Source organism: Nestor notabilis, unplaced genomic scaffold (genome assembly GCF_000696875.1).
Source record: "Nestor notabilis isolate BGI_N333 unplaced genomic scaffold, ASM69687v1 scaffold15280, whole genome shotgun sequence".
In the NCBI taxonomy this organism is placed as follows: Eukaryota; Metazoa; Chordata; class Aves; order Psittaciformes; family Psittacidae; genus Nestor; species Nestor notabilis.
This window is the reverse complement of record NW_009910772.1, coordinates 23,509-47,340: the sequence shown is the minus strand read 5'-3', so window position 1 is coordinate 47,340 and position 23,832 is coordinate 23,509. Positions and strand designations below refer to the sequence as shown.

Here is a 23,832-nt window from a genome sequence, read left to right as displayed (position 1 = left end):
CCCGGGGCGCAGCGGGGCGAGCCGCGCCGTCAGGGCCTGCAGCCGAGTGCCCGCTTCTTCCAGTGTCTGTTCCAAGTTTGTTAGGATAAAGTCTGTAAAGCCTTCAAACTTTGGACATGGTGTGTTGGAGTTTTTTTCCCTTCCATGCCTTTGTAGCTCGGTAATTGAATCGACTTTCTGAAAAGCACATCCGAAGCTCAGTGCTTTAGTCTGTTTGAAAGACGCTTTTAAGGTCTTCTGCGTTTTGATTTGACTTAAATGTACAGTTATAACTAGTAGAACTTATATTTTAATGTGGCTATAGTTTTATGAAGAAAATCATACTTTCACTGATAATTTCCAGTTTAAACACACTTCAAAAAAGAGTAAATCGGAAAAGTAAAAGTCCTCTTTTGAAATATGCTTTATTTTAAATGAAAGCAGCAGGAAGAAAAAAATGCGGTGGTTGATGCAGTTAAAAGAAATGAATGCAGACCAGTGCTTGAAATGTGTTTGCTTGGCCTTTGTACCTCTGCTGGCTGCAGCTCTGTTGCTCTGGTGTGGAATCATCTGGCTGTGGATTCCAGTGTCTTTGAGACATGTGGAAAAAGATGTGTGAAGGGGATGGAATGAAGAAAACAGAAGACATAATAGGCAGTGGGCATAAGTCTGGGTATTCATTTTAATGCATTTAACACAGGATTCAGAATGTTTCCTTGAAATAGGAAAAATAGACTTTTAGAGAGTGGTACTAGCTCTCTGGCAGGAGTGCTGGTAGGAGAGGCTGTTGTAAAGTTGTTGTAAACTGCCGAACTTTTAGTTTGGCGTTTATTAAACTTTTTAATGCACCTGCCTTTGAGGTTTGGCCTCCTTGGCTATGTGGTGGTACAACAGCCTGTGTTCACACATGTGGTATAAAGGACGGCTTTGTAATAACACAAGATCTATGTTTACTTTCATTTCCATATTAGATATGCAAGATGTCTTCAACTGCTTTTACTCAGAGCAACTGAGAAGAACTGGAATTCAAGATGAGAACTAACAAGGTGTACAAGCTCGTCATACATAAGAAGGGGTTTGGAGGCAGTGGTCAGTATCTCCTGGTTTGTAACAATGAGAACAGCACTCTCTTACTTCATTGAAAGCAATTAAGTGATTTATTGATCTTTCTAACAGAACAGTGAAGATGGGACTTTGATGTAACCAGCAGTGTTACCAGCCAGTTTGGAGAGCTCTTTTGATAGCAAGATACAGCAGAATAAAATTGCATTTGTCAGAATAGAATGTGATTGCACCTAGAAAATAAACTTGCTTTATTCTACCTCGTCTCCTTTTGGTGCATCTCTTTTTCTTTTTTTAGCCTTGTGTTTCAATCACCCCAGTAAGTGACAGATGTGTCAATGACTCATGCCTGTGTGTAGGTGTGTTTTTGAGTACTAAGAACAATGTCATTTATTTGATTGCTCCCTACTTCTACCCTTGCAGAATGTTAACAGATCGTATTAAGGTTCCTGCTATCTACTTTCCGGCTGATGTGTGTTAGATGAGAAATGCAAGAGATGATCCTGCTTGCCTCATTAAGGCACACTCTTTTGTCCAGCACATCTTTTGTGGAAGTTCTGTGATTGGAAAGAACAAGAGTGGCGAGACTGAAGTGGGTGACCAGGGGCACTGTTGTGTAGTCGATATAATGTGTTGCTGACCTGTTAATGCTGGGATGGTGTGGTTATATGGAGTAAGCTATTGCATACAAACATGCAACCATCTGTTTGGTACATATCTGTTCATTGCAGTTTTCCTCATTTGTTTATGTCTTGTAGATGATGAACTGGTGGTAAATCCTAAAGTATTTCTTCAGATCAAGCTGGGAGATGTTGTGGAAATTGCACATCCCAATGATGAGTATAGGTGAATTCTCTCTTTCCTAATATCAGTCAGGTGTGGTTAGAGCACTGAAAAGGTGTGTTCATGTGCAGCAGCTTCTAGTGATGCGCTCTTAGAGCTGGGTCAGAACTTTGCTTCAGGGTGCTGCTATCTTCTGCCTGAAGAAAAGAGGATAACTACAGCAGGAGCTCTTCCTTAAAGTTTATGGAACTCTTTGTGTTTGGTGTTAGTTTGCTGACCTTTCACAGGGCACATAGCACCTGAATGTAGAATCTACAGTGTCTTTGTCCTCTTCATAGATATGCTGTTGCCTAGTTGTTATTCTTTCATCCTATACTATATCCTAGGCAAAAATAAAACTTCCTGCTCAGCTATAAAAACATAAATCTTAACATGGAACTGTTCATCCTGCAGCCTGTATCTGAGAAGTAACAGTTTACTTGTTTGAGATTCCAAGATGTTCTTGTGTGACTTACTTTCCCATTTAGAGTATCATCTTTACCTAAAGAGTACCTTATGGTAGATTTAAGGAATAAGACAGAGAGGATGATGCATGAAGCTTTCTAGAAAATACTCATGTTTTTGTTTAGCTTACCCCATGCCCCATGTTACTAAATAGTTTTGAGAGAGTGATTTGCCAGAGTAGGCTGTTGGTATCTCAACTTTCTAACTTTTTTTCTTGTTTGTATGCTAGTCCCCTGCTTCTGCAAGTGAAGTCGCTTAAGGAAGATTTGCAGAAAGGTAACTCTAAACTCATAGTACACATAGTAAAATCGTTGCCAAAGATTATATGATTGGGCTGTATCTGTGATTGACTAATGCATGTATTTGAACTTTGTAAGAAAATCAATGCTTTCTCTCTTTAGGAATGGAAGGATTCTAATTTTATCAGAAAATGAATAGCCGATTTTAAATCTGCTTTTGATTGAGTAATGTTGGGGGTATGGTTTAAACAAAATTGGCTTTTTAGCTTGGAAGTTTTGTGTCTGCATTCTCTGGCTAGCTTTATATCTTTCCTTTTTGACGGAATTAATGCAGCTTAAACTTTAAGCTTATGTTGCCTGCCTTGGTTTTAATGACTCTTAAATTGGGCCATAGCTGAAAGAAGCTGTTGTCTTTTGCTGAGGCCCGAAGTGCTTCATGACATTCTCAATGTGTTGCTTTTGTACTTTTAAACCATATGAAACCTTTTGGGGAAGTTCACTGCTTTATTGTCCTTTCTATGTTTGTGACAGAAACTATAAGTGTGGATCAGACAGTTGCACAAGTGTTCCGACTGCGGCCGTACCAGGATGTCCATGTGAATGTTGTTGACCCAAAGGTGTGTGGCTTTGCAGCTTTCTTCCCATCTGTTCCTTCACTTAGCTCAAATCAGAGCCCTGCAAATTTCCATCTACAGTAGTATTGTAGAAATACTGCTATTGGGGAAAAAAAAGTTGTATTTTTATTGGAAGTTATTTAGCCTTCTTTCCTAAGAAAATAAGGCTTGGGCAATTGAACTGTTTAAATGTCTCTTTCTTCTCTCCCCGCTCTCTTTTTGAAGTCTGGGGGCCAGCTTCAGCACAGCTTGATAGAAATGTAGAAGTTTCAAATACCTTTAAATTTCAGAAATTCAGGATAGACATGGAGCTGTTGGAGCAAGTCCAGAGGAGGGCCATGAGGATGATCAGGGGGCTGGAGCACCTCCCGTTTGAAGACAGGCTGGGAAAGCTGGGGCTGTTCAGCCTGGAGAAGGGAAGACTGAGTGGAGACCTCAGAGTAGCTTCCAGTGCCTGAAGTGGGCCTATAAGGATGCTGGGGAGGGACTCTTCATTAGGGACTGTAGTGGTAAGACAAGGGGTAATGACTTCAAACTTCAGCAGAGGAAGTTCAGATTAGATACAAGGAAGAAGTTCTTTATTGTGAGGGTGGTGAGGCACTGGAATGGGTTCCCAAGGAAGTTGTGGATGCTCCAGCCCTGGTGGTCTTCAAGGCCAGGTTGGACAGAGCCTTGGGTAACATGGTTTAGTGTGTGGTGTCCCTGCCCATGGCAAGGGGGTTGGAACTAGATGATCTGAAGGTCCTTTCTAACCCAAACCATTCTATGATTCTATAACCAGGCAGAATAGAGAAACATTTTCTAAGTGGCCTAGTTAAAAGCAGAGCCATGGCATGGGCATATCTGATACCCTTCTAGGAGAGGCATCTCTTGTAAATGTCCTCACTGCCAAAAGAGCTTCAGTCAGAGCTTATATTCAGCACAAGACACAAATCTGCAGGAAACAAGTCTTCCTTAATGCAGTGAACAATGGAAGTCATTTGTTTCACTTGTGCTTCCAGTTTGCACTGAGACTTGTAGCACAGATTCAGTCCTTGGGCTTTTCTGGTCCCATTGTACAGTGTCTTGCAGCTCACAGTCGTTCCAGGTACATGCACAACTTTGGCAGTTACTTGGATGGGATTTCCTTTTTATCTTGCATCTGTCAGGAGTATTGACTTGCTTTAGAACAGCTCTCCCTGTAACATTTGGCTCTTACCAGAACAGACTGAAGGGCACTAGTTAGAAACAACCAGACAGCACTGGTTTTCTTCCATTTCCCAGGAGGTGACTTTGGACTTGGTGGAACTGACCTTTAAAGATCAGTATATTGGGCGTGGGGATATGTGGAGACTGAAGAAAAGTTTGGTAAGATCTCTACTGTGATCATGTGTGGGGTGGAAGAGATCATGTACCTTTTTCTTTGCTTGCTGTAAAGGAAAATAAGCATTTTACAAAATACAGAAAACTGAGGACAAGACCAGTTATCAGCAGCTCTTGAGGAACTTACGCTGTAAGTGGTACCTCAGAGTTGGATGTAAACATGTTGGAGATAAATTTAATCTCATCGTTTCCTACTCCATTGTCACAATGTGAATTACTGCCTTGGGCACTGAAAATGCTGTGAGAGTTTTTAGCTTATGTTCTGAATTTTAATGATTTACTACATTTGGAAGGAATTGAATCCAAATGTCTTTGAAGTAGAAACATGCTGAAGTATCCTTTCTCTGAGGGTACCACTTAATAAGCAACTCTTGTTTCTGCATCTTTGAAGCATGGTCTTTGGCTTGTATTAAGCTCAGTGAATTAGATAGATGAACCCAATAAAAGTTTATATGTGTTAAAAACTGTTTTCTCTTGCAGAGCTTCTGCAGGCTGAAGTATTAGTTGTAAATATGCTCAGTGGTTTTTATGATCTTATGGCAGAAATTAGGTGTTTGTGGATATTTTGTTTGTAAATCGGTCTGCTCACTCTGAGCCTGCTGTTCTTTTAACACCTGTAACTGTTCTTTCTTAGGTCAGCACATGTGCATATGTCACCCAAAAAGTTGAATTTGCGGGTATCAGGTCAGTGCCTTCCCTTAGGGCTTGCTGTTACTTCTGATATTACATTAATGAGCCCTGAGTATCCAGCTGAAGAATCTTCTTTGAAAAATCCTTCATGATTTATTGTTCTCTTACTCTTCTAGAGTTTTCTATCAGCACTACGAGGTGGGGGAAGGCTTCTGTCTGATTTGGGGTGGAAGAAACTAATAGTAGGACAGCCAGTGACACTTGTTGCCTCAATGCCAAATAATCATCATTTTACCTCTTAGACGATTTCTCCCCCTTCCCAAGATGTATTAATAGTTTAGATGAGGGTTACTTCAGTTGTTGTTGAGGTGACAAAGGGACAAGATAAGGTGCAGATGCAGAGGGAAACAGCTGTCGGGACATCTTTTGGATTAAAGATCAGGTTTTAACCCAATAAATTTCTACTCTATCTTGGAGTCATCCTTGAACATAGATTTTGGTACATCCCTAATTAGGTCAAATACTGATTCTGTAATCTTCATATTCACTCTGGTTAACAAATATTCTGCACTCCTTTTCTTCCAGGGCGCAGGCAGGTGAACTGTGGGTAAAGAGTGAGAAAGTCACTTGTGGATACATCAGTGAGGATACTCGGGTAAGATTTGAGGGAGCAAAGGAAGTTTTTCCCTTCCTTGCCTTGCCAGATTTCTTGTAATTCTATCTTGCTTGCAGATTTGTATGGATCACTTGAATTGGCTGTGTTGTAAGGGGAAGAATGGTGATAAATTCAGGAGAATGAATGATCAGTAAACTTCAACTTTTCTGTGCTGACAGCACTAGGAATTACGTGGGCTGTTGAAATGCCAACTTGTTAGGGGGGATGTTCCCCATAGTGCAGTGGGCACAGTTGTATAAGCTGCTCTAGTTGCCTTCAGCATGTGGACCTTTTAGTGAACTTACCTTGTTTTAAATAAGGTCCTTTGTTCCTTTGCAGGTGGTCTTCCGCTCCACTTCTGCCATGGTTTATATTTTTATCCAGATGAGCTGTGAAATGTGGGATTTTGATATTTATGGTATGTAGGTAACTGACCTGCCTGATCGTGAATGTGGATGGCAGCAGCTGTTCTTTCTGCCCCAATGACAAAACTGCTGCTACTATTATTTCTGCCACTGCTAGAAAACTAAAATATCCTGCCTTTGGCCTAGGCAGTGCTCTGAAGTGCCTTGTAGATCCTTACATGCAGTGCCATGCTTTTCTGTTTCCTGGGTATTCCATAATTTTCCTGTCCCTTCTGCAAGGCCCGGGTGCCATTACCTCAGTGATGAAATGCAGAGGGCCAACTGATTATGGGTATCAGAAAGGTTTTCTGTGGATATGACCATGTTTGGTGGCGAGGGCAAGCACAAGCCTGTGTGAATCCTGAAACTAGAAATCCTGTATAAGGAGGACCTTGATGTTTTAGATTTCCCTTGACTTTGGCTTAGTGAGGAAGCAAAATCCCTTTGGCCCAGGTGGAGTCAGCGAGAAGTATTAAAACTTCGAGCATTAAGAATGAGTCACTTCTCTGTGTCATTGCCCTTTTTTATTTTCCCAGCTTTAATTCTTTAGAAAACCTCTTACCACTTCCTGTGACCATGTGTTTAGGCATATGTAACTGGGCAGCTATTCAAAACTGAGCAGGGGCTCAGTTGTGCACGCTGTGCCTAAAAGATAGTACAGATGCTTTCCCAGCATGCCACGAATGTGTTGGAAAAAGGAATTTAAAGGTCAGATCTTTTTGATAGGCAGAGTTGTGTTTACATCCTCTCAAACATAGTCATGCTTTTTTGTATTTTTACCATCTTTGCTTTAGTGATACTAGCATTCATTATGCATACAACTGCTCTACTTCTAATAAAAATAATTTTCCTATAATCTCAAGGTTAAATATACCCCATAGTTGGAGTAGCTGCAGTTATTTGATGCTTTGGAGATGTTTACTTTGCAGGGGACCTGTACTTTGAGAAGGCTGTGAATGGTTTCCTTGCTGACCTCTTCACAAAATGGAAGGTAAATAGCTGGTCGAGTTAATCCTATCTGAAAGAACAAGTCAATGCCATCTTAATAAGCCCATTGATGTGCCAGTTTGAGGAGGGTTGTGTCAGGCAGTGCTAATATTTACAGAGCTGTAAGAGGTGGCTGCTGAACATCAAAAGAGTGGTTACTGCAAGTCTGCATTAAGTCATACCTGAGTGACCCCACTACTGATCTCTTGTATCTGCTGTGTTTGTATTATACGGTTTGTTTGTGTGGAGGAGTGGACTAAAGTCACTAAATGTGTGGTATGTTTGTGCATGGGCAGTAATGCACAAGTCTGGTTTACACAATTTTAGATGTTTCAGGACTCTGTTATGAGTATCTCCCTGGTACAGTGTGTAATGGGTTTAGTGCTGCTATCTTTTCACGTGAAGGAGTTCCAGGTTGTAGTAAGTGGGTTGTTAGTGACATGCAAGGTTCTTGAAAGTGAGTTGCTTCAAAAACCAAACAAAACCTCACTGCCTGTTAGGGCTGAACAACCCAGAGCTGTCTTCTGACTCAGTGCATGGTCTGGCTTAGAGCTGCTGTTAGCAGTCCTGCAGCAGATTTCCATGGACTTGAGAGAACCATATCAGTACTCAAAAAAAAGGCATATTAAATGTAAAGTTTCAATCTGTTAGGGGCATCTCTCTAAACACTAAGAAATAAGAATATCAAATTGTTGTATATGTAAACAAACTGAGTCAAGTGTATTTATTTTTTAAATGAAAGTTACAGAGAGGATTTTCTTTAGGGGCTAGTGAAGAGAGCTGCTGTTAAATGTGGTACAGCCTAGCAGCACAGAATCTGCAGGACAGACCATAGAGGAATATGGAGCACTCATGCAGATTCATTAATCCAGCAGTCTACCTTTTTCTAGTTACCTTTGATTCTAGGTGTGAGGGGGAAAAAGTGTGTTTCTCTATGTGTATATACATAGTTTTGTATTGAATGTGACCCTAATGTTTTCCATTTTCATGTGTTCTTCCTGAGCAGGAGAAGAATTGCAGCCATGAAGTGACAGTGGTTCTATTTTCTAGAACATTTTATGAAGCAAAATCTATAGGTATGTAAATTCTGTATTTTTGTGTTTCTATTTTTAGACCTATTTCCTTTTCTCGTGGAAGTTGGTCATAGGCTGCCAGTGACTTTTTTTCCTTCTTTCTTTATGCCCGTGTCCAAAGTAATCCCTATCAAGCACAGTGGATACACAGCCATTCTTACAAAAATACTACAGCGAAAACCTTACATAGAAGAATATATGTCAGATTTTCCTCATGATACTCAAGCTGTCATACTGGTTTAAAGACAGTTCTGATACTGTGTGGAAGAATTGATATTTCTCCGGGTTTAGGTTTTAGGTTTGCCTTTTTTTTTAAATTTATTTTTTATTTGAATGAAAATAGCAGCTCTTTACTAGAAAAGAGGAGTCATTTCTATACAAGAGCATAGGGTAATATGTGCTTTCGCTTCTATTCCAGATGAGTTTCCTGAAACACATCGTGCATCAATTCGGCAGGATCACGAGGGAAGATTTTATGAAGATTTTTACAAGTAGGTGTTTCTCCCAGTTCTTCACCTCTTATCCCACAGTGTATGTGCAACCCATGAGGAGAATATCATGTAACGAAGTGTAGGAGTTTGCCAGTTATTAAGATAGTGAAAAATATCTAGGTCTGAAACTGGTAGCAAATTGATGAGTAGCCCCCATTCTGCCTGTGAGTGCGCACCCATGTTTGCTAAGTCCGTCTTCCATGAGCATGTGAATATTGTGTTGTCTGTGCTCAACTGGACTTGCCAGTAACCTCTAGAAGTTCTGTAGTGTTGGGAGTAGTTTTTGCATAATGCTTGACTGTTTTTCAGGTCTTTACATTCTTGAGTAGTTGAAGGATAAATTATTCTGTCATTTGATTCTGAACCTGGACTTCTTAATGATCTTACTGCTTTGCAAAACGGTGATGCTGTTTGACATATAATGTTGATAACCTATTTAGAAGTGAGAGATTATTCTAGCTGGGAGTATGCCCAGCTTCGTGTGTGCATCTACACCTTGCTGATTGCTACATGCAGTAGTTCTGTGCTGCCTAGTAGAAAGAAGAAGTACTCACCTTTCTGTGCATTCCTTTTTCTGTAGTTTGTTCATCCTTTCTCCCTCTTCATAGCTTCCTTTTATAAGCCTCAGTAAGTTGTGCTCTTCCTAGAGTTGTAGTTCAGAATGAGAGACGAGAAGAGTGGACCTCATTGCTTGTGACCATTAAAAAGCTTTTCATCCAGTATCCTGTGTTGGTACGACTAGAGCAAGCAGGTACAAGAATCCTTCTTTCCCATGCTTTACCCTTTTCTTTCTCTTTTTAATTTCTAAATGTCTAGTTTCAGTTGGAGTTTGGTATTGTGCTACCTAGTGCTCTCCTGGCTAGGTTATTTTGCTTGGGTCTTTCTGTGAGATACACCAATACTAATTTTGTTGGAGTGATAGGATTTACTACAAATGTAGTTTTGTTTGTTTGGGTGGGATTTTCTGGGGGGAAAGGGGAATTAGTTTTTTAAAATAAATATGTGTATATTTTTTTTATACTTTTTTTTTTTCCTATTCTATAAAGGGATAATAACTTTTTTCTTATTCCCTCCTGCACACTTGTCCAGAGGGCTTTCCTCCAGGTTACAATTCTACCTCAGCACAAGGGAACTACCTGGAGGCCATAAATCTTTCATTCAATGGTAAGTTACAAACATGGATAAAATATACAGAGGAAGAAGCAGCTGCCAGTAAATGGCTGTGGTCTTCTGTTGCCTGTACCTTAACACTGTAAAGAGGAGGAGAATGTTAGGTGGTTGTTGTAATTTTCAGCCTCAGAAGAAATTGTCTTGTGTGTCTCTGGAAAGCCAGTGGCTCTCAAATAACTGAGTGTTGGGTATTTCAGACTTCGAGGCCTTGTTATGATAAAACTTTTACTTCCATCTGTGAATCTGTATGAGAACCTCTTGGAATAGAAGTTGAAATTTTCAATTATGGAAGTGTTTCAAAATTGGGGTAGATCAAAGGTGGTTTAGGTGAAGCTGATCCATGTCTTTTAGCAGGGAGATGGATTTGATAGGCTGGAAGTGCTCTCTTGTACACCAGCTGTTGTTCTGTCTTAATGGGTGTCTTGTTATTCCTATGGGAGGGAGCACAGGATGTTATTTAAAATTACTAGTAATGGACTTTTATCTTGCTGGAGTTTTTTGGGTTTGTTTGTTGGCTTTGGGGTTTTTTTAGATGTTATAAAAGGAACACTAAGCATATGAGAAAAGTATTCCTTTTTATGTATCTGGTTCCCGTCTTCTCTTTAGCCCTAACTCCTCCCTCTTCTGTAGTTTTATTAATGTTGATTGTTGGACAAGACTATATTCAAGCCCTCTCATGCTTGCATGTGCTCTTATAGTCACCTCCTTTGCTCTTAAAAAAACACTTCCAGCATCTTGTTTTCTTTTAAAGTATTCCCCAATTCTTTCTTCTAGTGTTTGACAAGCATTACATAAACCGCAACTTCGATCGGACTGGCCAGATGTCTGTAGTCATCACACCTGGGGTGGGAGTGTTTGAAGTTGATCGACTCCTTATGATTCTAACCAAGCAGCGGATGATAGACAATGGTAAATGACAGCAATACTCTGCAGTCTCTATGAAGACAAGCAGAAGTAGTTGGAAAAACTCTAGCCTTTTCTTGCTATGAAAAAGTATCTACTATAACTTGCTTACTTTGGGAAGAAGGATTACAGCTGGAAGAGTTGTGTCCACACTTCTTATCGAAATAGGCAGATTTTCAGAGAACTTACAGACATTTGTTCTGTTTGTGATGGAGAACTTCATCTGTCCATGCAGATCTTTCCTGTAAAGGATAATCTTGCATGACTTTCATTAGTTTAAAAGAAACGTTTCTTATATTCCCACTGGCACTGTTGGCTTGTAACCATACCATGGGACTGTTAACTACCATTTTCAGTATAATTGCACCTTAAAATCTGGTAGAAATACAAATTGGGCCTTCACCTCAAATTGATGATCTGTTTTGGTTTAGTGTATCAGTCCTGCTTGGTAGATAGTTGAATTCTACTGTTCTTTGTTTACAGGGATAGGTGTGGACTTGGTATGTATGGGAGAACAACCGCTGCATGCTGTACCACTGTTTAAGGTAATGCTTCTTTTCCCATCTCTCTGCTCCTATTAGAAATGTTGCTCATTTTGTGACTACCTAGGCACAGAGCAAGTTGCTATGCTTCTGAATTACTCCTACAGCTTCATAATCGCTGTGGACCTGGAGACTCCAGATTGGGTGATGACTACAATATTCCGCACTGGATAAACCATAGGTAGGTGAACTCTCTCAGCCTTTGCTAATCACTTCTGCTTTGCTTCCCTCTTTATAATCTGTTGAATTCCCTTTCTTCTTTCATTGTTTATTTCCTCTGTTCTCCTCCTGAAGCAGAGACAGATACTACAATAGCCTAGCAGAACTAGGAATGTTCTTGCAGAATTCTAGGCATTAATACAGCATACCAGAGGTGATAGACTATTTGCAGAGGAAAAGGTCTTGATCTTTCCAGCTAATTTAGTTGTAGCCTTTACCTATGCTTGAGGGAAGTTAGAAAACTAAACAAAAAATGCAGTCACTTCAACTAATAACTAGATCAGTTATTAGTGAAAAGATACATCCCAAATGAACAGTTATGGGTAGAGAAGATGTGGATAACATGGATAAATGTTGGAACAGTTGCAGGGGACACTGAGGCTCAGTGTTAACACTGCTTCACTCCAAGGCATGGTAGGTTTCTTTTCTGCTTTCTGTTAAATGTTTTGTGCCGTAATACTCTCTTCTTTCCCAACATGTAGAGATCAGGGCTCAGGATGAAAGCTACCTCCTCAGTCCTTGTTCTGCTTTAGGATTATTTTTTTTCTCTCTCTTTTAATACCTCATTTTATCTTTATGCATTAATTGACTGTCCTGACCAATTACCATTCCTTGTACCCAGTATTTTCAAGTGACTGGAAGGCATCTGATCTTTGCCATGGATGAAAATGTGTTTGAAGGCTTATAATAAGGCAGGATTAAAAAGATTCAGATAACAAGAAACAGATTTTAAAGAATACATTATTTAAAATGGGAGGAGGTGTGTTGTCTTCAAGCAGCTCATGAGTCATTGCTGTCATGTAAATTAGGGAGAGTGTCGTCTAACTGCACAGCGCTGTATAGACAGTGAAAGTGGATACCTTCTGCAGAAAGAGCAGGTGAACTGAGGAATGCAAATGTAAGCATATTAAGAAGTCTGGACTGAGGATTTATGGGAATGGAAGTCTGGTCTTTAAAGAAAGAGTAGCTTCTCTTAAGTTAACTATCCATTGTGTTTTCTATATGTTGTCTTTTGCGAAGAAAGGTGTCCCTTTCAGCCACCAAACAGCTCAAATTCGTGGGTTTTTTTAGTTGTAGCTAACCAAGTTCAGGTCTTAGAAGACAGCTGAGCTGTTCTGTTTTTCCTTTCAGTTTCTACACATCCAAAAGCCAGCTCCTCTGTAACAGCTTCACTCCACGGATCAAGCTGGCAGGAAGGAAAGTAAGTATCTTTCTCATTTATCTTTTATTCTTCCTAGCTTGTCAGATACCTTCTCTCAGCCAAGCATCAGAATCTTTCTAGCAAGTATTCCAACAACTGTAACTAAGTTTCTGTGTTAAAAGACAGTGAAAGCAAAGCTATAATGATTGTTGTAGGGATTGTGAATGAGGAACTAGTTTGTAGGTCTTTCTAGGATTAAACTAGGTGAGAAATGTTTTAGTCACTATAAAAATTAGAATTTCATTCTGTAATGAAGAACTCCATGGAGAGGAAAGAAAGCTTTTGTCAGAGATGATTCTTACACAGTTTTGTGACTGAGTATCAGTATTTAATACTTCTGAAGGGGTCTGGCTGCTTCACTGAGTCAGCAAGATAAACTTTAAGTCTAATGTTTCATCACACTGGGGCATATGTTCTTAACTTGCTGTCTCCTTTTCTCTTGCCCTTTTTGTTTTGGCCACTTCACACTTCCTTTGGACCCTGCAGCCACTGACTGAGAAAGCAAAAAGTAACCGAGATGCCTGTGAGTAATTCTGTTCTGTAATGATCTATCCCACTAACACCTGTAGTAAGGCAATGACACTTTAGCAAAAACACTGCTGGAGAAACTGTGAAAACCACATAGTCATTGTCCAGGGGGTTCACGTGTGTATATCCATTGTCTTCTCGGCAAATAACTAATATTGAGGATAAGTGTCTGTCCTGACTGCTGAGGAATAAATGGTACCAGGCTGGTGTGCTAGAGGTACTGTTGTGGGTGCAGGACAGGAGGACATTCACTGCCTTGGGGTGTTGACAGTGCTATGACCACAGAATTACAGTGAGAGAAGCCTGCTTTCTTCTAATACCACCTCTTTTCAGAAATATACGTATAAGTGAGTCTGTCCATTCTTTCAAAGATGTTTCAAAATGTGCAATTCCCTTGTGAGGGAACTTGGCATCTGTTCATACAAGAATTGATTTGTTTATTAGTTTAATTTCTTGGGTGTATGGGGAGAAGATATTAGGGCCTAAGGAGGCACCCACTTTGATAATGGAGCTGCTCCATCTTTCTGCTCATGAGACTTTTATATGTGATTTTTCAGAGTAGATGCTTTTCTTAGGGGCAAGAGTTGGGTATTTCTAACTTGCAGATCTTGAACATTCCAGTGCTATATGATTTTTATTTCAGCGTTAGGGGCTCCAAAAGATGCTGAGAATGCCCTACCTATCCAGGTGGATTATGATGGCTATGATGCCCAGGTGTTCAGACTGCCAGGCCCATCCAGAGCCCAGCGCTGTACCACTTTCAGGTAAGAGGCTTGTGAGTCTACTAGTATTAGAGTAGCCATGTTGTGGCTTTCTGGTACTTTACTTTTTCCTGGTAGTCCTCTTACAGAGTTCACCTACTGAGTATCTTACATGACTTGGGCCTGTTCAAGCCCCTTGATAATTCAGGAATTAATCTCTCTTTTGTACCACTGCACATGTCTGTGTTTTCAGTAGGTCTGTGAGGGAGAGAGAAAGTCGAACCAGGAAGAGCTCTAGTTCCTATGACGTATCGTGCAGCCCCTCTCTGCAGAGCCGCACACTGCCTCCCGAGGAGGTGAGGAGCCAGGCTTCTGATGACAGCTCACTGGGCAAGATCTCCAACATCCTGATGATCCCACGGCCTCATCTGCACCAGTGTGAAGTCAGCAGCTCTTTGGGCTATACCAGCACCAGAGGTCAGCCTAAGGCGTATAGGAAAGTACCTTAGATGGTGAGAGAGAAGAGGGAAGTTTGTGGTGGCCACAACCAGGCCAGCACAGGGGAGATGGTGCTTATATTAGCATTCATGATACATCTCTTCTGCAGTTCCAGCTGGATGTGCATTCTTCCTTTGTTATCTTTGTCCAATTCCATAGCTCTTTTTTACTGGCTTGTCCTAAATAAGTGTCCTGACATGATTTACCGTTTTCCCTTGTCTATTGTCTTATTTTATATTTGACTATTCTCCTGTGCCTGCCTGCAAATGTGGACACACACAAGTAACTTTTCAATATCCAGGTCACCTATAATCTGTCAAATAAGAAGTGGCCTTAGTAGTGAGCCCTGGGGGACCCTGCTTGCAACTTCTTTCTATGGGGATTTGTTGTCATTAAGAGTCACTTTCTGGATCCTTCCTTTTGACACCGTACTGCTGAGGTATCTTGGTGTGTTAGCAGTGCTGGTGGTCTCCTTTCTTTCCTTCCAGTTTAATTTTGTTCTCAACCAGTATGAAGTATCTTCCACAAACCCAACTTATTTATAAGTAAAGTGCATTCCTCCTGCAATTCCTTGATCTTCTGTAAATTTTATCCCTAAAGTTTCTTTATGTGTTTCTTTGTTTCATGTCATGCTGTCTTAACACCTGATACCATATTTACCCTGTTAAAAGAACTGGATTTGATGAGCCTTGGGCGACATAGTTTTGTATGGTGTCCCTGCTCATGGCAGGGGGGTTGGATCTAGACGATCTTAAGGTCCCTTCCAACCCTAACTATTCTATGATTCTATGTGGAACTGCTGTCACAAAGTGTGCTTCACATTACATTTACCTTTCGTGTTTTCCCCTGCTGTCAGTTAGTATACATTTTTTTTCCTTTCTGTTAACTTCCTTAGTATGAAGGATAGTCTTGGGGGCCAGCTGAAGGAGTGCATCTGCCTGGGGATGTGTGTGGAATAGGGGAGGGAAGAGTCAGACTAGCTGAGGCTTTTCACATGTTCTAGTTGCCAGTATAGGGTGGTAAAGAGACCCTTCCTTCTCTTTGGGATTTCTGTTTTGAACAGAGTGATTGCTTCTTCCTCATCTGCTATATTTCTCTCTCCTATTTCTAAGTAACTTTACTCCTGTTCTTCCTTGAATAGCAATGACTAAGTGCTGACTTGCTGAGATCGTGTCCCATGTCTTCTGGAAGTAATCCTTTATTTCAGTGGTCAAATCTGAATGTTACAAAAAGTTCAGTATTACTCAGTTGTAGCTTCTGCTGTGTCTTTAGTACTCATCTTGAATTTAGTGGTGTGTCAGTCTTTTGATTTCTCAGGAATTCTCAAAGCTCTGAGTAATTCTTCATAGCTGACTTAGCAAGTGGTTTCTTTCTGGCTTCATTTGGTATAAAGTGACACAGCTTACAGCAATGCTGTAATGGCGGATGAAATGATATTCTTTCTTGTCTGGATTTTTGTCTACATTGTAACCTGCAGAGTGGTTTGAAATCGCTTTCAGCTTCTCTCCCTGCCTGCTCCTCAGCTCTCTTTATTCCCACTTACCCTGGGGAATCTTTATATCTCTAAGCCATTCTCTTTTGCTTGGCTTCTGCATGATCTTGCACTGACTTTAAGTTGTGTTTTCCAGATGTCCTTGAGAACATGCTGGAGTCTCAGCAGCGGGACTCCAGTGCTCCTGGGAGGTTCCATGTTGGCAGTGCAGAATCCATGCTGCACATCCGGCCTGGGGGATACACACCCCAGCGAGCCCTGATAAACCCGTTTGCCCCATCCCGCATGCCCATGAAACTTACATCTAACAGGAGGCGCTGGATGCACACTTTTCCTGTGGGTAAGCCTCTTATGTAGCATATTAAATTGCTGATGCTTTTCCCTTGTCTCAGCATTCACACAAGAGAACCAGTGTGAGCTCTGGTGTTCTGAAGTACTTTGCACTGTAACAGAGGCTGAACTCAGTGTATAGGCTTCATAAATCAGAGATCCTCTTTTGAAAATACTGCCATCTATTAGCAAACTTGCAGCATCAGTTACTGTGGAACAGTCTTACGGTGGAGGGAGGCTGCTGAAGTGAATCATAACTGTAAATTGGGTTGACTTGCAGATGCTGTATTTTTCTTGTATTTGTTGAGTATCTTGTAAGTAGGCCATACAGAATAGTTAAAAGAATACTCTGCTTTTCTGGCTTCAGAGAAGATGCCAGAGGTTCAGGTCTGAAGATTTTATAAACATGCTTCCTTAATTTCCATTGCCTGTGTTGTTGACAGAACAACTGTTATGTTGTATGAGCAACTAGGGAATCAATGCAGAAGTGGTGATTAATGATCAAACTGTAACTGTGTAGGTCCATCAGGAGAAGCTATCCAGATCCATCATCAAACCCGTCAGAACATGGCAGAAATGCAGGGCAGTGGGCAGCAGGATTTGACACATTCCTCTGCTGAGCTGCTGGAGCTGGCCTACCATGAGGCAACTGGCAGGTGAGGTCCTTAGGCTGAATCTGTGTAAACTTCACATGAGCATCTCTTTTCCTTAACATTTGATGTATGTTACAGTATGGCAGTTAAAGGTTGTGATCTTCAAGGTTAATAATATATTGTGTCACTGACACGTATGCAGCATATAGTTTTATTTTAAGATACAAAGCTCTTCTGGCAAGGCTGGAGATGGTTTACCTCCCTTAATTTGGGGAAGGTGGTAGTTGATCACAGAATTTGCCAAGCACAAGCAATGCAGTGCGTCATTCATGGAATTGCTCAAAATTGCCTTATAAAAGCTTGTGTCTTTAATTCTTATTATCCTGATAGCTGTGACCTTCATCCCAAAATAGAACATGTTTTAACACAGGGCACAGCTTTGCCTCACAGTAACTGGCTGAGCAATTTCATTGCTATCCATTCAGTTGTGTCTTCCCCATGCTGGTGAGAAATACAGCCACCACAAACATCAGGGGAGGACTGCAAATGAAAGCACCTGGTTTGAAAACTGGTTTTCTTTAAGAAAAATGACCTTTTCTCAGTATTGGGAGCTTATTGATTCTTGGCTCTGAGAAGTGAAAAAGATCCCAGTGTAACTGCATGTGGCATAGTTGTGGGGAGCCTGTTTTTGGAGTGAGAGCAATTGGATTGTTCACTTCACCCAGGCCAGTTTTCAAACTGCACAGTTGTTTTCCAATCTCAGATAACTGTGTTGTTATTTGTCATGGTTTAAGCCAATATTTTGTCTGTGTTTTTCACTCATTTTTAAATGTTGTTTCCCAAAGCCATTTTGGCAGCTTAGGCACCTTAAGAATTGCCAGGAAGTTAGTTTCTTCCATCATTAACTTTGGTGTCTTTCCTGCTATGTGTTTCTTTCATCTTGTTTGTAGAAATTCATGTTCAGTATTGTTCCTGGATGTCCAGGGTGAGTGAGGACACTGCTGGTTATGCTTCATGTTTTTAATTTCAGGGGGTTTTCTTGCAATTTTCAAGCAGTCCTTCAGGAAAATGCAGTGCCTAATTGTTCCTTCATGCCTTTTTTTAAAAAAGAAAAATTGTTGTCCTATAGAATATGCTAATCTTTATGTTGTATAATTTTAATATTACATCATGCTCACCAACTTTCTTCCCTAATTCTACTTTAAAAAATAAGATGTTCTGTTTATGACTTCATACGTACATCCTAGTGTGCTAAAATATCCTGTCATTAATGCCAAACTCTTGTGTCATATTCTTGATAACTCTTTTCATAGATCTCTGTCATTTCTGTGGATGATGTACTCATCTGAAGCAATTTCCTCACTCTGGAGTATTGGTTTTATAGACCATGAAATCGGATCCAGGTTTTATTTCTCTCCTGTGAGGTATATGAGTAGCTGTTTCTCCACTGTCCTGCAAGGATAGTGCATTTGCTATTGCTAGAGGCAAAGAACAAGCAGTATAGACAGATGGAGAATATTGTTACAGCCTTTTCTGTGCTGTTTTTCTGGCTGTTGCCATCTCTGCAGGCATCATGAAGAGCATGGTTTCACCACGGGCTTAGCTGAGCTGACAGGCTGATTACTTGTTATCTGTTATATCAGTTCTTATTAAAAGCAGGGAATGGCATGAGTGAGGAATGTCTGTGTAAGAGGCTGTTTTGCTTTCCTACAGGCACAGCAGCTCTCGGCACCCAGGTGACAGCGCCTCTTTCCTAAGCTTCAGTGGGACAGACGAGTACTCAAATGGTCTGGCTGGTGGCAATGGTGCAGGTAACAGAGCACTGACAGGGCATAGGGATGGGAGAGAGGGCCCTTCCTTGCTGGCAGTGAGAAAGTAATAGAGCCGCAGGTCATGGAAGGTGGGTGGACCAGGCGTGACAGAGTAGAAAGAACTAATAATGGAAGAACAGTTTTCAACTTTGAGTGATCTTTTAATGCTCCTGCTTGGACTTTTTTGGAGTGCGGTAGGTTTATTGGTTGGTTTGTTGTTCTTGTTTTTTCTTTGTCTTTTTTGTTTTATTTTTTTTTTAATGTGTCTCTACTTCTCTAGGTATGTCTGACAACTTTTACTGTGGAAAGATGCTCATTGGTCACATACAATGAGCTCTCAGGCAGTTGCTTACTTCCATAATAACAGAGCACTGATGTCCAGACACAAAAAATAACTAAATATGCACTGGTATTGTTCAAAACTTTTTTTTCCTGGGTGGGTTGGCCTTAAGGTGTCACCCTTTGGATTAAGGAACTTGTTTGGATATCTATACTTCACATATACAAGCTGATGGAAAGAATAACATTTGGTCGTATGTAGGTTTTGAGAGAAGCCCTAAAAAAGCAGGTTTATTTTGTGTGGTAAGCTCTGGGATTCAGTGCTTTCAGGCATTTCCTGCCATTATCTACAAATGCACTTTCTCCAGATTTTAAGAACTTTGAACATGGTGCTGCTTATACTAAATGTTCACACAGCCCAAAATATTTCATCACATTTTAAAAGAAGGCACATGTCTGTACTTTCAGTTGAGGTTTAGCATTGTCTGTTTTGCCTTACCCAGACATCTGAATTAGTGGAAATTCTCAACATTTCTTTGGTATCCTGTTAGTGAAACAACACGCTACGCTCAGCATCCTGGTGTGTTGTCTGGTTTGGTTGGTTGGTTTTTTGGTGGCTTTTTGGTTTTTTGGGTTTTTTTTCAATCTACCTTCTGACTTTATGGAAATGTTTTTTACACGCGTACATGGAAAAAGACATTTGATCTTTTGGGCTCTAGTATTTAAGACTAATGTTCTTTTTTCATTTAAATTTAAAGATTGGTTTGTTGTTTTTTTTTTTTTTTCCTTAAGTTCACCCTTCTGAATTACATTTGGATTAAAGCAATTATGTTTTCCTCTATGCTCATACCTTGAAGAGCCATGAAGAAGTTAGCAAACTTAATTTTCTTGTCTCTCTCATCTTGTGTTCACATAGTCACATTAAAAGGGATTTTGTTCTTTTGTTTTCTTCTGTGGATTTTATCTGAATACATTTCATTTTCTTGCTTTAGTACTTTCTGCTTTTTTTTTTCTGCTTTCAATGTAGACTTTGTTTGTTCTTGCTGAGCCGTATGTCAGCTGCTTGATACAATTTGCACAACGTAGATGCAGGGCTTATCCTGGCAATAAACATGCTTGCATTGAATAAAAGTCTTTGTGTCTGTAGATTGGCTGTAAATCATGTATGTGCTGGAAATTAATCTGTGTCTGTCCTTGAGAAAGCAGTTAGGAGCACGTTCCCTGACTAAACGCCCTCAGCCATCTGTAGCTGCTCCATTGTGACTCAGTGATTTGACTTATGTTTCTCCCATATGGTTTGAGTCACTTATGAAATGAAACATTTCTTTAAAAACAGAAGTAATAATCAAAAAATATGATTTCTCAGTGAGTCTGTTCCTCCTCTGCTGCCCACAGCAGGTTTTGCTGCAACATGGGCTTCACAGTGAAAAATTACCCTACCTGCTTCCATTGGCATTAAGTGTGTAGCCTCGGTTGTCCAGCAGATGGTAGATGTTAGTTCAGAGCAAATAAATCTTCTTGCAGTTCCCTAACTAGGTGGCAGATGGCATCAGCGGAGCTGGTGAAAGATGAATGCCAATTCCAGCCTGCTCCTTTACTGTTTTAGCAGCATCATGGAAGCAGATAACCATCCTTTCTGATAGTAAATGCCATTTAGAATAACATCTGTGATGTTGATGTCAGTTTCCTGGATAAATCTACATCAGCTAGTTTTATAAAAATGGCTTCTTTTAAATGTTTAGAGGGTCCTGAAATTTGTGTTCGGATAAATGCCTTTTAAGCCAGCAGTTTTTCTTGTCTCCTCAGCTGCTTGTTTCCTCTCATGTGTTGTCTGTGCAGAACATGGTAGTTTTAAACAGTCTGTAGTTAATATATTGGACCTATTTAGGAGCACTGAAGGCTTCATTGATACTTCTAAAATTTGTAGCCTAGCAAGGGATAAAGAAGTATTTTATATTTGCTGAATTAAGCAGATCCTCCAGCCCCCTGGCAGAGAGGTGAAATGTGTACTGGTAGTTTATGCCTAAAAATGTTGTAATTGCTGTAAATCTGTATTGTGATTTTCAGAAATCAGACTTATTAGGTAGCTACAATCTCATATATGGGTTCTCTTCTCCCACGAGGTGAAAATCTGTTATAATTTCCTTTCTTGCTGCCCCTGTGTTTTATGAAATTCTTCCTCTTCACTTATCCCTTGTTGATAAAATGAGAAAATCAATAAATAAAACTCTGATTTTTGGGTACTGAATGTATTTAAAACTGCTAAACTGCTGAGACCTTGAGATCAGCAACTTAAGTGATTACAGATGATTCTCCTTTGGTTTTTGCTTTTTTGTGGCATCTACTTTTCAAGATGTGTTTCACCATTTTGAGGAGGTTGGTTTTGCTTGGTTTTTAGCTACTGAACCTTTTTTATGAGATGTTCAAATTTCATCCAAGATGTCTTTTTTTTTTTTTCCCTCATTAGTTGGCTGTGCAGAATCCTGAGTTCTTTCCAAGGAGATATGTTCTTAAAACATTGACATGCTTTTTGTTTATTTGAAGTGAAAGTGAAGTGCATAATTACTTAAAATGCATATTTCTTTCTTTTAGGGGTGAGCATCAAAACTCAGAACAAGGATTCATTGGAAGATGCCGTCTCTAACTCTCCAGATCCAAGTAAGCAGGAGAAAGGTTTGGAAAAGAGTTTGTGTAGGTGGGATGATAGGGAGGGGAAGGGCATGTACATGTATAGACATCAGGAGATGGTAGGCAAGAAGCTGAGGAGCTTACTTTGCTTTTGACAGTAGTTTATTTTGCCCTGCAGTAATTTGCAGGATCACCCTGTGCTGTGTGTCTCACTTTGATTGCAGGACTCTATCTCTTAAGAGTATGTGAAGCTGGTTGTTGTATTACATCTGAAATTCTTCTGTCAGCAGACACTATTATGCAAAAAACTAAAGCTGCTGAACTCTTACCTGCCTCTCGACACTAAAAGTTTGCTAGGCACCAGCTATTTGAAGCAGAGGTAGTACAGTCAGTTTGTGAATTTGGTACTGTTAACTAAGAAATGTATCTTCATCTAATGAAGAAACAAGTGTGTGGCTGTTTAAGAAACTATGCTCTTTATTGTGGTCTGTCCTGTGTTACTTATGCAGTGTTCCTGCCATTAATGTTAACATTTTTGTAGTAACTTAACTTTGCCTGTAAGATCTCAATGACAAGAAGTTAAGAATTAGTAGTTGGCCCAGTGCCTTGATAAAGATCGTTTGAGGCAGGTTAGAATGCAGTTCAGTAGAGAGCTGATAATTTGATACAATTTAGTTAGCTTTTGCTTTTTAATGTCTAGTTTTAGATCTCTGTAATCTCAAAACTGCAACGTAGAGTGTGGGGAAGGACTGCTTTCCAAGTTACTCTTTTTCTGGTCTTCCCACCCCTCTGGATCTGTCTTCTGTTTCTGTAACTGTAGCAATACTCCCCTTTCTGCTGTTGTACTATTCCAGAAAGAGGCTGTCATTCTTTCTGTCCTCATCCCTAGCTCCTTCTGCAGTTGTCTAGGATGCAAAGCTGGTCTGATATTCTTGTTCAGACTTTGAATGTTGAGCTATTTTATTAATAATGGGTAACTGCACCTGGCTTGCTGTAATTGGTGGCTGTGTCAGCTCTAGCTTTCAATCAGCAAAATCAAGTGTATTAACTTTGAATGCCATTTGCATGATGGGTTTGAATTAGCATGTGCACTGCATTGTTTAACAAACTCTGTCTCTTTCTCTCCCTCCCTTCTTCCCCTCCTACTTTCCTTTTCCCTTCTCATTCCACCCTCTTTTTGTCCCTGTTGATTTTATGTCAACTCTGTTTTGTCTCTCATTCTTTCTAACTTTCCTCTTCATGCATCTCTCTCATCTTCCCTTGCACCCTGTTTTTTCATGGGTGACCATATATGCCCCCATTGTCCGTCCCCCCCAATGATACAACGAGGCAGTTCTGACGCTGTCTGCTCCCCCCGTAGTGCCAGGCTTCTGTTGTACAGTTGGAGTGGACTGGAAGTCTCTCACTACTCCGGCATGTCTCCCTCTAACCACGGACTACTTCCCTGACCGTCAGAGCCTGCAGAACGATTACACTGAGGGTTGCTATGATCTCCTCCCAGAAGCTGACATTGACAGGTTTGGCCAGCCCCTTTCTGTAAAGTAACTTGCATTGAAAGTGCCTAAAGCACAGCTGATGGAAGAGGATCACTTCCACAAGAGAAAGATGAATTGCTAGCATAGTTAGCAGCAGAATGCCTGGATTTTTTTCTTTTCAGTGATAACTGCACCTGTTCTGATGTTACCACCTGACAGTATTGTGTTGTGTAGGTTTTGTTAGAAATCTGAGTACAAAATTTTGTCTCTTGTTCTGTTGTGTTTCAGTCAAAATAATCAACCTCAAGCTATCATCTTTGTTAACCTATTTTCTAGCAAGCATTTTGGAAACACTAAATGCAGAAATGAACATGTACACTCAGTTTTTAAGATGCTTATTGTCACTTTCAGGGATATTTAGTTTAAAGAATCTTGGAGGAAAATATGCTTTATGGGAACAAAACAAAAATATTAGTCAGGACAATTGAAATATGTAGGAAATAGCAGGATTAATGGAGAAATGCCTAAAAGAAATGTCAAATGTCCCTTTATTGCAGGAATGTGAAGTTTGGAGCAGAAGTAATAGTGATGAGATGCTATAGTGACGTATCTTTTAATCTCTCTCTGCTCTAGACATCCTGCTGTGGGAGAGGGTGGAGCATTGCTGCACACTGGCAGT

The 23,832-nt window shown here is 40.3% G+C and overlaps 1 protein-coding gene across 4 annotated transcripts in view; it reads left to right on the top strand.

Moving 5' to 3' along the window:
- The first annotated feature begins 948 nt into the window (after positions 1–948).
- Positions 949–23,832, top strand: part of DEPDC5 (DEP domain containing 5) — a 45,601-nt gene continuing 22,717 nt past the window's right edge. For 2 of the 4 annotated variants that reach the window (XM_010011600.1, XM_010011592.1), the window contains exons 1-25: positions 949–1,068; positions 1,800–1,887; positions 2,558–2,604; positions 3,099–3,184; positions 4,445–4,528; positions 5,178–5,227; positions 5,759–5,828; positions 6,168–6,246; positions 7,162–7,223; positions 8,226–8,295; positions 8,711–8,783; positions 9,431–9,534; positions 9,873–9,947; positions 10,728–10,862; positions 11,340–11,401; positions 11,506–11,579; positions 12,749–12,818; positions 13,305–13,341; positions 13,990–14,110; positions 14,304–14,524; positions 16,174–16,377; positions 16,888–17,023; positions 18,674–18,771; positions 21,643–21,708; positions 23,039–23,195. In XM_010011600.1, coding sequence (XP_010009902.1) covers positions 1,011–1,068; positions 1,800–1,887; positions 2,558–2,604; positions 3,099–3,184; positions 4,445–4,528; positions 5,178–5,227; positions 5,759–5,828; positions 6,168–6,246; positions 7,162–7,223; positions 8,226–8,295; positions 8,711–8,783; positions 9,431–9,534; positions 9,873–9,947; positions 10,728–10,862; positions 11,340–11,401; positions 11,506–11,579; positions 12,749–12,818; positions 13,305–13,341; positions 13,990–14,110; positions 14,304–14,524; positions 16,174–16,377; positions 16,888–17,023; positions 18,674–18,771; positions 21,643–21,708; positions 23,039–23,195 — 2,327 coding nt within the window. In that variant the 5' untranslated portion in view covers positions 949–1,010. Of the gene's footprint in view, positions 1,069–1,799; positions 1,888–2,557; positions 2,605–3,098; positions 3,185–4,444; positions 4,529–5,177; positions 5,228–5,758; positions 5,829–6,167; positions 6,247–7,161; positions 7,224–8,225; positions 8,296–8,710; positions 8,784–9,430; positions 9,535–9,872; positions 9,948–10,727; positions 10,863–11,339; positions 11,402–11,505; positions 11,580–12,748; positions 12,819–13,304; positions 13,342–13,989; positions 14,111–14,303; positions 14,525–16,173; positions 16,378–16,887; positions 17,024–18,673; positions 18,772–21,642; positions 21,709–23,011; positions 23,196–23,832 lie in introns of all 4 variants that reach the window. The other 2 variants (XM_010011584.1, XM_010011608.1) reach the window with 2 other exon arrangements.